The sequence below is a fragment of the Babylonia areolata genome, chromosome 2, assembly GCF_041734735.1.
Source record: "Babylonia areolata isolate BAREFJ2019XMU chromosome 2, ASM4173473v1, whole genome shotgun sequence".
In the NCBI taxonomy this organism is placed as follows: Eukaryota; Metazoa; Mollusca; class Gastropoda; order Neogastropoda; family Buccinidae; genus Babylonia; species Babylonia areolata.
Genome location: NC_134877.1, coordinates 68215178 through 68233416, shown reverse-complemented (window position 1 = coordinate 68233416; position 18239 = coordinate 68215178). Strand labels below are relative to the sequence as shown.

Sequence of the window (18239 nt, the reverse complement as noted above, 5' to 3'; positions counted from 1 at the left end):
TTGTAATATTGCCTATCAAATTTTGGGTTTTGTTTCTGTTAGAAACCAGTAGGATAAATACTGACAGTCATTTAGGGTTAGTTGTAATAACTCTTTCAGTTTGTTTGTGGGCATAACTCTCATTATCAGAGAAACCATAACAAACGGTTCATGTACTTTTGGCATTTGTAGTTTTTGTGTGAAAGCGATTGCATTGATATCCATTTAACGTAATGTGTATTGATTAAGGAAAGGGGGGAGGGTGTTGGGGGGGTTGTGGATGGAGTCTCCCATCGGACCGACAGATGAGTAGGCAGGCAGGCTTATCTGTTGGTGTGTGTCCTCATATGGGAGAAGAGGCCGATTCTGGATGCGCAGCACTTCCCACGTGTTGCAAGGGGGTGGGTTGGGGGGGGGGGGGGTACTCTTTTGTAAAAGAGCAGTCTCCTTGGACATGGGAGTCTGTTACAGATTTTTCCTGTGGCTTTCCCCTGTCTGCCACCCTGACAGAACTCCAGGATTAGCCTCTGCAGTGGTCATCATTCCCCTTCTGCCCTGTCTGTTCCAAATTCCCTGTCTCCACTCCTTTCCCTGACCTCCATATTTCCAACGTCCTCATCCCGTTCCACCCTCTCCGATTCCACAAGCACGCAACTTAAGCAGGTCCATTGACACTGGCCTTCAACAGACGAGCTCGAATTTGGTTCAAGTGAACTGACTTTTTCGCGCAGAACTGTGCTGCCGTTACTAAGGCCAACTGCATTGTGGTTATGCTGCTATTGTATGACTTAGGAGAGTGTCGCAGTAGTTAAGGATAAATTTGTGTCTGGACCAGTGTTTGAAGCGGAATTGCAGTAAAGAACAGAGGTGAACTTCTATGTCTTTGTGTTGTGTTGTCGGGGTGTTTGTTAGTCTGGGAAGGTGCAGGGGTTCATGGGCAACCCCTTATGGGTTGTGACAATAGGCCTACTGTAATTCCCATCTCCCTGACCTGAAATTAAAACCAGTGTTGGCATTTTTCAGCAGTCCACTTGACTCACATGCATGAACAGTGACTTTTTTCCTCCCTAGCATCCCCCCCCCCCCCCCCCCCCATCTTCCTCGAATATCACCTATGGTGAAAAGACATTAAAGATTTTTAATGAATTAGGCCAACAGTCCCTATTCACTTTTTTTTTTTTTTCCAGTGACTTGTCTATTCTCCACTGCAGCAGAACTTTCAATGCCTACAATCTTTTCAGTCTCACAGATCTGTCAACTTACAAAATTCCTCATTTGTGTGCTTATGTGTGTATGTGTACATTTGTGAGGGCCAGCCAAATACTGTATTAACTTGACAACCAAGTCAAACCTAAAACAACCTGCATAAATTATATCAACTTGCATCACTTGCATTTTGAAAGTAAAGGGAAATGCATGTGGCATAGTGCATACACACACACACACATACACACACACACACAGAGTCCACACAGCCATGAAATGGTTCATACCAAAATTCAATTTATTATTGAACTAGGTCTTGTGTAAATGACACTTCAACTAACAATAACTTCTCCCTTCAAACAATGCTACAAAGCTGAATCAATTTTTGTTTCCATCCAATCACACATTCATAAGATCCAACAATGCCTTGTGGAGGCCACTGGTCTGAAGGATTCACACCTGTCATTCACTGATGCAAACAAACAAAAAGTTCCGTACTAGAGTTGACATGATGTGCTAGCTGCTGTGTGTTCAATTCTGCTCAGCGGCCAAGCGTTCAGCCTTGGCGACCACTTCCTCAATGCCTCCCACCATGAAGAAGGCCACCTCAGGGATATTGTCCAGATCACCTGGTAACACACAGATCATTCACAACTTAGAACTATAATAATAAAAATAATGGATACTTATATAACACTATCCAGAAAACTTTCTGGGTGCTTTTACAAAACACATAATATTCTACATAGCATTAACCCTTTCAGGACTTTAAGATCTTCTGCCTGTGCAATCCCCCCAGCCTAACACGTTTTGGCCAGGCTGCATCATCGGAAAATAGTGCTTTACTTCAGGCACAAATTTATACCAACCACTCAACTAATAGCTACCAAACTTCTGATAATGACTGAAATATAATTTTGACACAAATTGCTTAAGTCTCAAGACCAGGGATGCAATAGTTTACTTGTAACTTTAAATCAAAAACAGAAATAGTAAAATGTCAGCTTCTGGCGATGTTGAAGGTTGTGGGCTATCTTCTTGATTGAAATGTCCGCCACTTTGTCAAGACCGGCTGCTAATTTCATCTCCTTCACTTTCCCAAAATATACCGGATGAATTATAAGACAAATCGTCATTATATGGGTCAAACTCACTGCAAGAGTCCATCATAATTTCACTGAGCACTTACTGTGCAGTAAGACTTTGATGTTTTACCATATTAATGTGGAAAACCAGATAAAAAAAACACTATCATTCGATTTTCGGAGCGAAACTTCATGGGCAAGTGAGGAAGTTAGTTAAAGTTCAGTTACTTCCCTTTCATAGCAGTTTAATGCCTAATAATGAGCTGAGGAACTGGTTTAGATAAACGGGTTTCTTCGCCCGCCTGTCAGGTGGGCTCAGGCAGAGAACGGCGATCAGCGGAGCACGCTTCCCAGGCGGGCACAGGGTTGAACGAGTTAACATAGGAACATCAAATGCACCTAGCAAAACTGTTGACGTTTAGGTGATGACTTCAAGAATGAAAATATAACAACTATTATAATAATAATGGATACTTATATACCACTCTATATAAAAAAAACTGCTCTGGGTGCTTTACAAAACATGAAATATTCACATACTCCAATGTTACATATACAAACCTGGTAAACCATAAACATACATAAACACAATGCGAACATACGTACCTGTACCCTCACATGCACACATGTATATACACACTCGCATATTTAATACATGCACATGTATACACATGTATACATACGTAAACAAGTATTATCAAGTATACCACATATTCAGGAGCGAAACATTTGAATGGACATGACACAGTGAAATGTATGTAGACACTATGATCTTTAGCTTACAGCAAAAAACATTTGACTGACTGGATGAATCTTGTACCTAGCAGAAAGATGCCAAAGGTGTTAGAGAATATCAGATTTTAAAATACCGCTTTGCTCTGTCAACTGTTTTATTTACACTTGTAAACATCTACCTCAAATCACTTCTACATAAACTTGATAAAGGCCTGCACTTTTTTCCATAATTTATTTCCCTCTCATTTACTACACACAAATTTCTGTTATGCATGGAGGAGAATGACTGATCAACAAACACTAATTCGAGTGTAAGATTCAGATTATCATTAACTTAGTCAAAAGATATTCCCTGGATTAATGGCAGGAAACAAAATATGCATTACTCTGGTAATAAAAGAGAAGAAAAACAAAACAGCACAGGAAGAGAGAGAAAAGAATTTTGATTGTTTTTAGTTGTTTTTTTACAGACTGCTCTCCAAAGACAATTTATGACAAAGGAGCTCCCCCATCCACACATTCACACTCACATACACACACAGTCACAAACATACAGAGTGACATACATACACACACTGACACATATACAAACAGTATATGACAATAATTCTTTCTTTACTGATTTATCTGTGCATGCCTCATGTCTCAAACTTCAAAGAGGTTTCATAACAATGACAAATTCTATTTACACACACACACACACACACACATTCCCTCACCGTTCAAAATCTTCTGGAATCCAGAAATGGTGTCCTTGAGGTGCACATACTTTCCCTCAGAGCCAGTGAACACCTCGGCCACCTGGAAGGGCTGGGACAGGAAGCACTGCATCTTGCGGGCGCGGGACACTGTCAGCTTGTCCTCCTCTTGACAACTCGTCCATACCCAGGATGGCGATGATGTCCTGCAGCGACTTGAAGTCCTGCATGCACACAACACAAGGTTCCATCACTTAGCTGGACTAAAAATGAACTTTTAGAGTACTGATCCAGAATTCACCAGGGATCAGGGTTCAGGGGCCCATTTCCGCATATAGTATTGTCCTTGGAAAAGGCATTTCACTGATTTTCCTCACTCCACTCAGGTGTGAATGGGAACCGGACTTTGGTTGGGTAAGGTTAAAATGGCAGAAGGGCCTGTATTCCTCTGCTGAGCCCTGAACAGTGGTTATCAATTCACTGCCCCGATGGCCGTAAAAAGCTATGAAATCTTCAATAATTTATGTCTTGCAAACAACCTAACGGTTAGTTAATTCCTTCTTCTCCCTTTCTTTTGATTTTCTTTTTTGCGTGTGTCTTCTGTCATACAATCTTGCGCCAAGCTTCTTTCTCTTTCACATACATGAAACAGTAAACAGATGCATGTCTTCACCTAATAGCAGTTTCATGAATCAGAAGCATGGTCACCTCTGTTCCTTTCCCATAAGCACATACCAAATTCTCCCACAACAGGTGGTTGACAGACTGGTATGTATATATATAAATGCTTGTGTTCAAATGAGTTTTTCCTTACCCCCCCACCCCCACCCAAAAAAGATCTTTAAATAATAAACAAATTTCATAGACTGTGTATTTATGAAAACAGAACTGATGCAAGCATTCTCATTTTCCAAACCAATGCTCTAAAGCCCTAAACATTCCTCTTTGATTCCTAAGAGACAAAGCCCTAAAACATTCCTCTTTGATTCCTGAAGAGACACCCTGAGCTCTAGTTTCAGTATAAGGAGGCATCAAAGCATGCATACTGATCATATTTGCTAAAGCTTATGTACTAAAGGGAAGAAAAAAGGAAAGAAGCAGATTCCTGACGACGGTCAGGCCTTGAGAGCCAACTAAATTCCAAAAATGTGAGTAAAAGTGCATGTGTTCTAAAAAAAACAAACAAAAAACCCCCCGTAAAATGAGTATTTTCAAATTTTGAAAAAAAACACACACAAAAAAACCAACACAAATAATCAAAAACAAAAATGAAAGCAGGCCATATTCAGCAAAAATGATACAAACACTCGTACACTTGTACACCCCCCCAACCCCTCACTCACACACCACACAAACGCACACACAAATCAGCAGAACACCCTTACCTGCAGAATCTTCTGCACGGCACGGGCGGTCTTGTAGTGCTCCTCCCCCACAATGTTGGGATCCAGGATACGGGAGGTGGAGTCCAGAGGGTCCACAGCAGGGTAGATACCCAGCTCAGCAATACCACGAGACAACACAGTAGTGGCGTCCAAGTGGGCGAAAGTGGTGGCTGGGGCAGGGTCAGTCAAGTCGTCAGCAGGCACGTAAATAGCCTGCAGTGATGTCAGTCAATGTATGAACAAGAAATTATGTACTATTTTCTTTTATCAGCAATCTATTAATTTTTCACATAACATATGAACAAATGAACTACTTAAACATGCAAGATACTCTTATCAACAATGGGCACAAGCTGTTTCAAATACCTTCTCTTCTCAGCATCTTATTCTTATGACGAAACAATTATTGTTAAACAAAACACTACATATTCAATCATACTATTTTAAAAAAAACAAAAAAAACAACGAAACAAAATACTATGTCAAATGTCTGTTAAAACCTGCCAATACAATATTTAAAAAAAAACAAAAAAAACTCAGGTTTTGAATTTTCTAACCTTAAAAAGATAAACTGTAATATCATTTCTGAAGGATAAAAATTTGTGAATTACAGTTCTAATGTTTCACCAAAATTTTAAAGATTTACTAATAGCACAATAAAGAAATACACAAACACAAAAAAAACACTGGAGTATTTTATTTCTGATTTACACTTAAACAGCCTTTATTATTCGTCCATCTTATATCTCATTGTTGTATGGACAATAAATTTTTTTAATAGTAAATTCCAATACAGTCAGCGTTCATATCGATCCATGGGAAGCACACACACACAGACTCCCCTACAAAGACACACATTCAAAAGCATCCGACTTATCCTGCTTTCCCGCAAACTTTTCACTATACAGCAGAGCTTACACAAAGTGATCTTACATACATACATGTTTTAGTCATTCACAAATGCAAACATTGACTTTTTCCTATCCCCAGCAGCCCTCCCGCACCCCCCTTTATCACCAAAAGTGAAAAGGCAGTAAACTAAAGAATACTAAGTGATCTCCGAAGAAAGAGGCTGACATGCAAACTCAGAAAGCATCCACATATGAACTGAGGGAATCTGAGCGTGCAGAATTAAACTGAACACTCGCCAGAATTTTCTACCCGTTTACATACAAAAAAGAAACCACGACAACATGAGTCGTCTGACAAAAACTGATGGAGAATAACCCACTTTTCATAGTTAAACACATATACTTGTCAACAGAAAGAAGAAAGAAAAGAAAGAGTGGTGCTACACTGTGGCAATGCACACTCCTGGGGAGAGCAGCCCCAATTTCACACAAAGAAATATGTTGTGACAAAAATGTAATACATCACAATACTACAGATCAGTACAGACCTGCACAGAGGTGATGGATCCCTTCTTGGTGGTGGTGATTCTCTCCTGCATGGTACCCATGTCTGTGGCCAGGGTGGGCTGGTAACCCACAGCTGAGGGGATACGACCCAACAAGGCCGACACCTAGACACACATAAACCAACAGCAGATACTTTAAACTTCAAACCAGTTGTTGTCTTGAAAGCCTAGGATAGGCACGTGTAATTGCGAACAGCATGTAATTGCAAACGATTCGTATACTACCCCACTTCTTAACAGCTGCATTTCACAATTTAACATCTGCTTCCATCTTTTTCCAATACCTTAATGAATATCCATTTCCAAGAACAAGTCAAACATCAGCTATTTCTGGCTATTTCCGCGCTCTTTCTTCTCTTCGCGCACCACTGTCGACCAAGGTTACAAACATGCTCTCAAAATCCTAAAACCAAGGAAAGCAAGTTGTAGGACTTGAATTTTGACACAGTTTAAAATAGCTGATTTGATCAGATATGTTGAATGTGCATTACCAGTGCTGGGAGATTTTAAGAAAGCATACTGGTGACAAATCAGAACGTCAGTTTTGACAGGAATCTGCAAAACAGTGTCATTTGCAATTAGACCATAGGATATTTTGACGCGAGTCTATCTGCGAACAATGCTGCACATTTACTAAGCATTCTCAAAAAGTTGCGTTTGTGTGCGGTGTGGGGTGTGTGTGTTTAAATGTTACTCTGTGTTTGTGTGCATGTGTGATCAAAACCAACAATACAACATCTGATGCATGTGGTCTAATAATATGCTATGTCTAATGAGTTAAAGACCTGCTTCAGTTTTATACTGTCTACATGTACCCGAAGACATCATTCGTAATTAGTCTTGCCCGTTCGCATTTACCCTCAGGCACCCCTGCTATTTCAAACGTCCACAAAACGTAGAAAAGAATGAGCAGACGAACTTTTCCTAGTGCAACCAGTTGGAGAAAGCCTTCAAAAACAAAAGAACTGCGTTTGACTATCATATGACATGCTATCTTTACAGTACACATGTTGAACTGGTTGCTTCAACTGATCATTCACAATTACCCATAGACACAGAGCATGTGGTATCTTGTATCACTTAGTGCAAATGACCAACTATTCTGTCAGTAGACCAACTATTCAAAAAACTTTTACAATGAAACAGAAATCCTGTGTCTACAACAAGGTCTCCTTTTATGCTGGTGGGCAGTTTACCACAATACAGATGTACTGATCCAACATCTACGTTTGCACTATTAGATTACTACCAGATTCACAAGGCAGCTGGCCAAGTGCCCAGCTTTCAACCTCATCATAACTACCAGAAACCAAATTCTTGGGCATATTCATGATTCATAAAAAATAAAACATTCACAAATAAGTCAGACAGATTAGCTAAAATAAGTGCTTCAAAATCAATATACTTTTCCATGTTCACTGACCGATCTGTCTTAACAAAAATTCAAGTCTTCAAGTACGACACCAGACCTGCAAATATACAATCATTACCTACAGACTCAACATCTTAATCAGCACCATAGAATCCAGCCTTTGATTAAGCTTACCTCTGAACCAGCCTGAGTGAATCTGAAAATATTGTCGATGAACAGCAGTACATCCTGTCCCTCCTCGTCACGGAAGTACTCAGCCACAGTCAGACCAGTCAGCGCCACACGAGCACGAGCACCTGGGGGCTCGTTCATCTGACCGTACACCAGCGACACCTGCCCACATCACCAGCATCAAGCAATGAGCAACTATTTTCTGCTGCAAATTTCATTTCACAACTTAAGAAAATAAAGAAACAAAAATTTTAATAAAAAGTAAATCATCCACATCAAATGTTTCATTCTGCACCCTCACCTTAAACAGACACTACTTTAAATGCAATCTTCATTTTCTTAAATATCTAGACTTCAACTTCAAAAAGTACACAGAAAAATCTGTTTTAACCACCACCACCAAAAATTACTGTATAAATAAATAAATTAAAAAAATATCTACTATTACAACAAAAAAGCAATACAATACACATTTTTTTCACTGTTCCCAATACCTGAACTATGGAAACTGCTTCTAAAGCTTTTCTAATCTGGGTGTATGAGAAGGAAAAAAAAAGCTTATAATTTTTTTTTCTGCAGCCATGGCCACAATTCTCACAAACAATTCTGCCCCTGTGTATTAAATGGTAAAGATTTCTTTCCTGCTCACCTTGGAGGTGTCGTCGGTGAGGCTGATAACCTTGGAGGTAATCATCTCGTGGTACAGGTCATTGCCCTCGCGGGTCCGCTCCCCCACACCAGCGAACACAGAGTAACCACCGTGGGCCTTGGCCACATTGTTGATCAGTTCCATGATCAGCACGGTTTTCCCCACCCCAGCGCCACCAAACAGACCTGCCCATAGAGGCGTTATCATGTTAGTTCCTTCAGCTGCAGATGTCTCTGCTCACGTGGTATAGAATACTTGCTTTTTGTTCAAATAGCACAAAGTGAAACAGACCTACACTTTCCATCATTATTCCTGTGCCTGACACTACTTGCTGAGATGCAAATTTTGAGCGCAAGTGTGTATGTGCATGTGTGTGCGTGTGTGTGCGTGTGCATGTGTGCGCATGCATAGTGTGTGTGTGAATGTGTGCGTGCGCGCATCTGAGCACATGCGGATATTGCATTCATATAATGAGTGTGCTATGTGTACCTAAGCATGTATGTGCATGCAAACAAGTAGAACAATCATGCCAATAAAATTTGAAAACTAAGCATTATCTGCAAATCACCAAAAGAACTGTCAACTCACCGCCAGGCATGAGATTGGGAAATTGTGATCGAGACTGAAAGGCGGGAGCCAGTGTGGGTCCATGGGGCAATGCCCCTGGTGGGGGTCTGGTGGCAAAGCCCCATGAAGCTGAAGGTTTTTCTCAGTTTCAAACCATAAAATCTGCACTTCAGGGCCACCAATGCCTCTAAGGTATTCCAAATCAGTCCAATTTTTCCTAAACTTAAGTGTTTTTGCTTTTTAACCCTCTTACCCCCAGGTCGCTCAGCACTAATCACCCCTGAAATCCCATGCCAAGGTGAATAACTCTTGCAATTTTGGATAGTGGGTAATTATAAACATTGAATGATTGATTAAAAATATAATTACCTTCTTTTTTTGCACATGTTTATTTTTCCTGCATTCCACACATAATAAAGTTGCAGAAGAATTTTTGTTTTCAGGCTCATGTTGCTTTGTATTTACACACACAAAAATAAATGTATCAAATCTGATGGTCAACTTTGAAAAAAATTCTTTTAATTACAGTATGATTTTCTTTGAAATAAGTTCATCTGGTCTGCAGTGACTTCTAACACATCTTCTTTTTTATTCTTTTTCTTACTCAACTTGAATTCCAACAATGAAGATGCTGATTTTTATGTTCTTTAAAGGGGTCAACAAACGCTTTCAAAAGAGCATTCCAGTTTCATTTCTTCTTTTCCTTTGAGAGTTTTCTCATTTTGTCAAAGACTATCAACGAAATCACCTATCTTTGCAAGTCATGAAGCCTGCGAGTGGAAATTGTGTAATCGTGCAACTCTTATTCTCAACTGGTTCTCTTATCCAAACATGGGGCATTTTGGCAAATGCTGTGGGTCTGTCTTGTTGATCAGTCAGACAACACTTGTGCAACTTCCGTCGATCAGGAAAAAATCTCACCCCACCCCTTGATTTTTTTCAATGGATTTACACAAATCGCTAAAATGGCCTCTGGAGCCAATTTTCAGTCGGAGATCCGACGATAGTCGGAAAAATCTCATGCCTGATCGCATGTCATATCAGAGCAAAAAAATCTGAGCAATACTAGTAATCACTCTGGAAACAGCATGACTGATACTAACACAGCAATAAGAATACTTTCAAGAAGGAAAAAAGAAACAGCGTACCAATCTTTCCACCCTTGGCATAAGGGGCCAGCATGTCCACCACCTTGATGCCCGTCTCCAGAATCTCCTGTTCCACACTCATGTCAACATAGTCAGGGGCCTCCTGGTGAATGGCCGCAAACCTGACACACCACAGTCCCACTATTAGACCATGGTAACTTTCCATCCATGCACAAAGTGTGTGTGTGTGTGTGTGTGTGTGAGTGTGCACACATGTAAGTGTGTTGTGAATGTGCACTAACTTTTTTCATGTGAGTGTGCAGGTGTGTGCACAAGCCTGCATGTTTATCCCCCTTTTTCATAAAGATCTCAACACTGAATTAGGTGTTTCATAATGTCATGTTATAAAACTGACCTATTTGTATTTTATTCTTGCAATGAAACTTTTATCCCTTAGTACAGGACAGTGTTTCACTTTTCTCTATTCATCCAACATTACACAATCAGTATCAGCAGAACTGGTAATATTTTACGAATGGCTGTGATTTAAATGTCCCATTCTACAACTGTGAAAGGTCAAAACTAAGAAACAGCTATGTATAGCAATATAACCAATAAGTATGTTTTTCAATATGCATCAAACTTAACATTCTACATATCTCACACAATTTATATTTGTGTTAAGTGGAGAAAGAGGCATAATCAACCTATGTTACACTTTCTCACCCTCTGTGGTGACCCATTCCCACCTCAAAAACTTTCAAACTTTATCAGAAAACAAAGTGAAATTCCTGATAACTATTTGCAGGCATGAGATTGTGAAATTGTGATGGAGTCTGAAAGGTGGGGGCCTGGGGGCCGCAGAAGGCCCCCAGTGGGGGTCCATGGGGCAACTGTGTGTAAACAAGAGAGAGAGGGAGGGAGGGAGGCAGACAAAAAGAGAGGGGAGATGGTAGGAGGAAAGAATGCAAGTTTTATTTGTGCATGTGCATGCACTGCTTTCAAATTCAATAGATCTCTCTCTCTCTCTCTCTGTGTTTTCAATACAACTCTGTGTATATGCAAGAGAGAGAGGGAGAGACAGAAAGAGGGAGAGAGGAACAAAGAGACAGAAGGGTTGAAGGTGGGAGGAAAAAGTGCAAGTTAGTATGTGTGCATATACGTGCATTGCTTTCAATACAATTCTGTGTGTGTGTATTTTTTTAATCTGTGTGTGTGTGTGTGTGCAAGTAAGAGAGTGTGTGTGTGACCAGCCGCCGTGGCGAAGTGGTTAGCGTCGCGGACTGACGGCTGGAAGGACGCGGGTTTGAATCCCAGCGGAGGTGGGTTTTTCGGCCCGTGGCCGGCTCCTACCCAGAGTTGAGTGTGCTGTGGGCTTAAATGGGGAGACTGGGACCACACAGTCGAGTGTCATCCACTTCAAGGATGCGTCTTTGGGTGTGTTGCTCAAATTACCTGACCAACACTGCAAGTGTCTGTATCTCTCGGGCCTGGTTAACGCCGGGATATCATTATGACAGGAAGCGTAGAGTACAGCCTTGTCACGCAGTCCCAAACCAAAATGGACCTCCATAGCAGCATCGTCATCATCATCGTCATCCTCCTCCTTCATTGTCATCAATAGAAACAAAATAGTCTCGAAGTCTGTGGCCTTTCATGCCCTGCTCTCATGGTGACCTCAGTTTTGATATCCCTCCACTTCCGTGCTTGGGGTGAGTCCTGTCAATGTCGTCAGTGTCGTCAGATTCATAGAGGGCTGTTGTTTGAGGGACGTGGTAGCGGTCTCCACTCTGGGAGGGACGCTCACTCAGTCTGGCTCCGCGACTAAGCCATTATTGTCGTTAGTAGGGGGCTTAGTAGGTGGTGTCCTAAGTACGTTAAAACAGAACAGGCACCACTGAACACCACCGAAGTGACTCAGCAGCAGTGCAGGGTCTCCTCTGGTGTGTGGCCTCCTGGCGACCTAACATCGATGGTTCCCTGCGGACTGCCGACGCTGGAACTACGACGGACGAACCCGCGTGTGGCCGTGTATGGGGGAATCTAAATGAGCGGCGTGGGAGTAATACCACTGAAACGGTACAGATGTGTGTGTGAGTGTGCGCGCACGTGCATATTATTAAGCTCTGTGTGATTGTGTGAGCGCTCATAATACTATGTGTGCACATGTGCAAGTGTGAAGAAGAGAGAAAAAAACAAACAAAAAAAAACGTGTATACGTGAATGCATTCATGTGATATTTTTTCAAAGTGTGTGCGTGTGTGTATGTGTGTGTGCTCATGCGTGCGCATTCAATTCAGCTCTACGTCTGTGCCTGTGTGTGTAACTTTGGTAATCTGGCCGGCTACAGGTCTCAAATCTAAATAAACTGACTCTTGCCACAGAAGCGGTTGGCTGTGTCAGAAAAAGCACTGACGTCAGTAAGTTGCTACAAAGTTACTTGTGCATACAGTGGCAAACGTTGACACTTTTGCTGAATGAACAGAGGGTCAAGCAGACGTACCCACGGCCCTTGTGGCTTGACAGGGATGGAGATCACGCACACTGGCATTTACGTGTATCTGTGCGTGCACTCAAGTTTGTGTGTGTGTGTGTGTGTGTGTGTGTGTGTGTGTGTGTGCGTGCGTGCGTGCGTGCGTGCGTGCGTGCGTGCGTGCGTGCGTGCGTGCGTGCGTGCGTGCGTGCGCATGCGCACTCACGTCTGTGCATGTGTGTGATCGACCGCATGTGTGTGCATGTGCATGCGTGCGTGCTTTTCACAGTGATATCAGTGCGTGCCATGTAGGGATTGCCTTTCATTATCGGCATTTTGACAACTTCAATCAACCGTTATGAAACTGTCTGACTTCGATTTTGTTGCTCTTACAAGTCAATGGATCGCCTCTCAAGGGGTCAACAACCGACGCTTTCGAAAGAGCATTCCATTTTCATTTTTGACAGATTATCGGTAAACGATATAGAACGGCCCATCAGCTTTTTCTTTCTTTTTTTTTTCTTCTAGAAAACAGACGGTCCGTTTTTAATGCTAATCTGAAAACAGATGTCCATGCCTAGACTGAAGAGCTACACCCATACAATCTGACACCAATCGCACTTGGCCTTGCCCGTGGTGTCAATTTTGTGAATGGCGTCGCCTACCCGTAAACAGTTATTTTTTGGTTCTTCACTTCTGTTTTCACGATCTCATCATGCCACACCCAGTTCCACTTATTATTCACTCCTTTATCGATCTCTCCTGCAAAAATCCTCTAATCCTTTGTGAGTTCTCTCATTTTGTCAATGACGGAAGACGATCGACGAAATCAGGTACCTTTGCAAGTCGTGAAGCCCGCGAGCAAAAGTTTTGTAGTCTCGACCGAATACGGATAAGCTGAATGATGACAGACGAGCAACAGAACACTTATTCTCAATTGGTTCACTTATCCAAACATGAGGTATTTCAGCAAACGCTGTGGGTCTGTCTTGTCAATCGGTCAGACAACGTTCGCACAACCTTCGTGGGTTGGAAAAAAAACCTCACACTCCCCTCCACCCCTCCAATTTTCTCAACGGATTTACGCGGATCTCAAAAATGGCCTCTGCAGCCAATTTTTGGTCGGAAATCCGACTATAGTCGGAAAAATCTCATGCCTGATTTGTTACTCTCTCAAGCAAAACCACATCCATTCATGTTGGCCAACAAATGCAACATCTGCTTCTGACATACGGACTTCAGTAAAAATGAGTAATTACCAACTTTTTTCTTCATAAAAAATATTTGAACTAGCATCTGTACTAAATATCCAATTTCAAGTTAATGGTCAGAGAACACAACACTGGCATACTTGTCTGTTTCCACAGGCCCTCTCTCATCAATGGGCTCCCCAATGACATTGATGATCCTGCCCAATGTCTTGGGTCCAACAGGGATCCTGATGGGAGTGCCGGTGTCCTTGCAGGCCTGGCCACGGATCAGACCCTCTGTACCGTCCATGGCAATGGTACGCACCGTGTTCTCACCTGAAAGGAAAACTCTGTGCAATCAACATGTCATCACATTTTCCTGTACTTCTATACCTTAATTACTGATTACCTGGTTCTCCACCACTGTCAGGCAGACATTAAACTGCTGCTACTTAAAACATTCAAAATGAAAAGATGTTTAACATGCTCCATACTTGGAAACCATTTCCATCCCTGCATTTTCTTTTTCAATCTGTGCACATCGGCTGCTCATATCTAACATATAATATACAAGAACTCTGACCCATATGACCTTTAAAGGTGACCTGAAGAACCGAGTGTTTGCGTGTGTGTGTGCATGCATGTGCATGTGTGTGAGTGCATTGAGTATGAGTGTGTGTGTGTGTACATGGTATGTCCATCGGTGCATATATGCAAGCATGTGCCAGTTTTGAATTTCACACAAAATAAAACTGCTACATGTATTTAAGATTTTGTTTGTTTGTTTTTAATTTTATGCATATCTAAAATGCATTGTGATACTACTCAGCTTTAGACTTGATGAACAGTAGGTGATCAGCCAGTGTCCATCAGGACAGGAACTCAAGCAACAGGAAAACACACACACACACAAACAAAAAAGCCCAAAGAACCAATCATATGACTTCCTGCAAGACTCACCCAAATGCTGAGCCACCTCCAGGATGAGGCGGGGGCTGCGGTTCTCCACCTCCAAAGCGTTCAGGATGGGGGGCAGGTTGTCATCAAACTGCACGTCCACCACGGCACCAATAACTGCCACAATGCGCCCAACTGCTGTGCCAGCTGCCGCTGTTGGCTCCTGTGCTTCTTGTGCATAGTTCCCTGTAAAACAATGAAGAAAAAGGGTGAGTAAACAATGATGCATTGTGTTTGAAACATAAAATGCTGTGAAACTTGACTATAGTTGACAGTATAAGAGCCACAGGATAAAAAATCTTTGTGACTGATGTTTCATGTGCAATAAATAAATACACCTCTTGGATCAAAGAAGAAAACTTTGTGACCGACACTTCATGAGTAACAAAATGTTTATCCTTTCCTCAAACTTTTACAGGTTTTGCTGCTGTATTTCTTGAGCATACAATTTGCTGTCAAATAATGAAATTTCTTCATACATTTTTTTTTTCAATTTCTTTTTATTGCTAATAGTTATTAGTTGGTCTCTTTAAAAAAAATAATAATAAAGAAAAGTTTTAAACCAACTGAGTATTCTGAATACTTAACAGCCTTGAAATCCTCACTTTGACAAATTTAAAATAACTTATCAAGTAACCTGGCGACCTGACTTGACTTTGTTTTTTCAAGATGATTTTCAAATTACAGACAGCTAGTTTTATCCAGTCACTTTTCAAATCACAGATGGCTAGTTTTATCCAGTCACACTCATAAACAAAACTGGTGGGGTTTTTTGGCGGGGGGGTTTGTTGGGTTTTTTTGTCTCCAGATGGCAGACAGAATTACCAAACGAATTAGCCGGGCATCGATCCTTGATCAATACGAAGCTCGGTGCTTTGCGGAGCTCCGGACAAAAATGTCACTGAATGACACTGGTAATTGTTTCATATGATAATTTTGGTGGGAGTCTGCTGGTAAATAAAAAACAATAGTTTGAGTTTGTTGGTAATTTTGGTGGGAGATTTGTCAAATGTAGAGTCAGGAGGAGGTGTTTTGGGTCATATGACCAATCTGTGGATCAAGAATTTGATTCCTGGTTGGGCTTTTCTGTACGTGGTTCTGTCAGCCATTAGTGAAAAGTTCATGCAAGACAGCAGTGAAAGCAAACTCAAGAATCAAGAAAGGTCCGCATGGACTTTCACTAACCAAAAATGGAACGTTACAGCCATTAATTATTTGGGACCTATGTCAAGCTGTTCGCTGCTCATTGATCGAGGATCGCTGCCCAGTGCCAGCCATTATCAAACTACACAAAGAAACGAGAAGAAATCCCTTTGAATACAAAATGTTAGAGGCTCTTGTGTGTCTGATAATAGTGATATTTTACCGATCTTAAGTTGTTGAGAAACAAAAACAATATCATAGGTTACAATTTCAATGGTCACTGTCAAACCCACTCTAACAAAAGTCCCTCTTTTCCCACATGCCACACCCCTCCCAAACCTCTTGCACTAGGCTTTGACAAAGAATAAAAAAAAGTATCCAAAATGTAAAAATGAACTTTATCTTGTCCTGATGCTCTTATCATCATCCAATGTTTTTACTTCATAAAATCTTAACATGTTTTCTAGGCTGCTGTCAAGACACATGTTTAACTTAAGACAATCACAAACAACCCCAAGTGACCTTCTACCTGGTAGTGGTATTGCCTTAATCTGTGAATACAAAGTGAACGGTTAATGTTGTACCACTACTCGCAGTTGTTTTCTGTTTCGTTTCATTGTTGACTGGAGGAAAATCCTCATCAACATTTCCGCGAGAGCTTAACTTCTTGATTCCCAGGTCTATCCTTGACGTAGCAGACAGCTCACCACATGTGACCTTTATTTCTCCTGAGCAACTTCAGCTGTGTATCTTTCCAAGTTTCAACATGCTGAAAAAAGTATTGCAATAAAACATCTCGTGGCCATGTATAGAACACATATTATTTTCACAAATACGATAAAAAGCAAGATCAACTATGTCGCGTCATTTAACCGTAATGTACTGTTGACTGAAAAAAAGCTGTCTGCAGCGTCGGCAAAAGCAAAAATCGTCGACTGCTGTTGTGAAGGACAACTGAATACATCACACTCGTTCAAAGCATGCATATAGACTTACAATATAAAAGATTGAATAAAAATGAATTTCTTACGGTTGTTGAAATATGCAGGCAGTGTTCTGCTAGCTGTCTGAGGTACTGCCGGGGATGTAAGGGCACATTTTGTTGCCCGAACAAACCCCGAACACGCTTGTCTAAGGGCATGCATGATGGCGACCCCGGTGAGGATCCGATCACGTGATTACACTTGGCCGCCTGGGTGAATATACTTAACGCGAGATATCACGAAAAGAACAAACACTAAAACGAACCAACAAGAAAACTGCAGAATGTGAGTGCAATGGGAAATGTTTGGGGAGGACCGAGGCCGAGACGGTAAAATTCACCGCAGAGCGATATTGATCAAAACATAATGTTGCATTGGCAATATCTACATTTTTTCCTCTCAAGGAGAAACAAGTCGTGACGAACGTTCACTCCTGGTGGCCGCCACTGGCACGCAGTCAGTTTCGGTTTCTCAGTTCAGTTCATTTTCTCAGTCCAGGAGGCCGCGTCACTGCATTCACTAAAATCCACATAATATACGCTACACCACATCTGCCGCATATGCCTGACCAGCAGCGTAACCCAACGCACAAGTAACTTGTCTTGAGTGCACTCGGATGCCAGAGACATATATCTCAGGAGGAGGAGGAGGAGGGTGGTTAGACACCCTGGTGGAATTAAATGACCCAGTGAAAGGGCGCCAGCTCTGGAGAGCTACCTCCGGCCACCCAGCTAAGGACAGAAAATCCGGTGTGGGGCCCCTAAGGCGGTTGGATGGCAAACTTTGTCATGCTTTCCGGCAGCTCCTGCGGCCGCGTTGGCACCAAAACGTAACAGCCTTGCTGTTCCTTTGGATCCAGTGTCAGCGAGGTGGAGAGTGGGGAAAATGAATGAGAATGGACAGCGCGGACTACTTGAGTTTTGTACCTGCCATGAACTGTGCATCGCCAACTCTTCTTCAAGACGAAGCCCCAACACAAAGTCTCCTGGAGGCACCCGCGCTTAAAACATTGGCACCAACTGGATCTGATCCTAGTAAGACGAGCTGCCATCAAAAACCTTCTCCACACTCGCTGTTACCACAGCGCAGACTGCGACACGGACCAGTCTCTGGTATGCTGCAAGATCAGGTTGCAACCAAA

The 18239-nt window shown here is 41.8% G+C and overlaps 1 protein-coding gene across 1 annotated transcript; it reads right to left on the bottom strand.

Annotated features, from left to right (window-relative positions):
* Positions 1 to 1459: 1459 nt before the first annotated feature.
* Positions 1460 to 17304, bottom strand: LOC143276612 (ATP synthase subunit beta, mitochondrial-like). Its single transcript, XM_076581224.1, is given in 11 exon segments — positions 1460 to 1814; positions 3725 to 3872; positions 3874 to 3927; positions 5089 to 5301; positions 6488 to 6610; positions 8052 to 8210; positions 8698 to 8882; positions 10413 to 10534; positions 14177 to 14351; positions 14976 to 15158; positions 17146 to 17304. Coding segments are annotated over 11 exon segments (1575 nt in total). The 5' UTR covers positions 17261 to 17304; the 3' UTR covers positions 1460 to 1716.
* Positions 17305 to 18239: the final 935 nt, after the last annotated feature.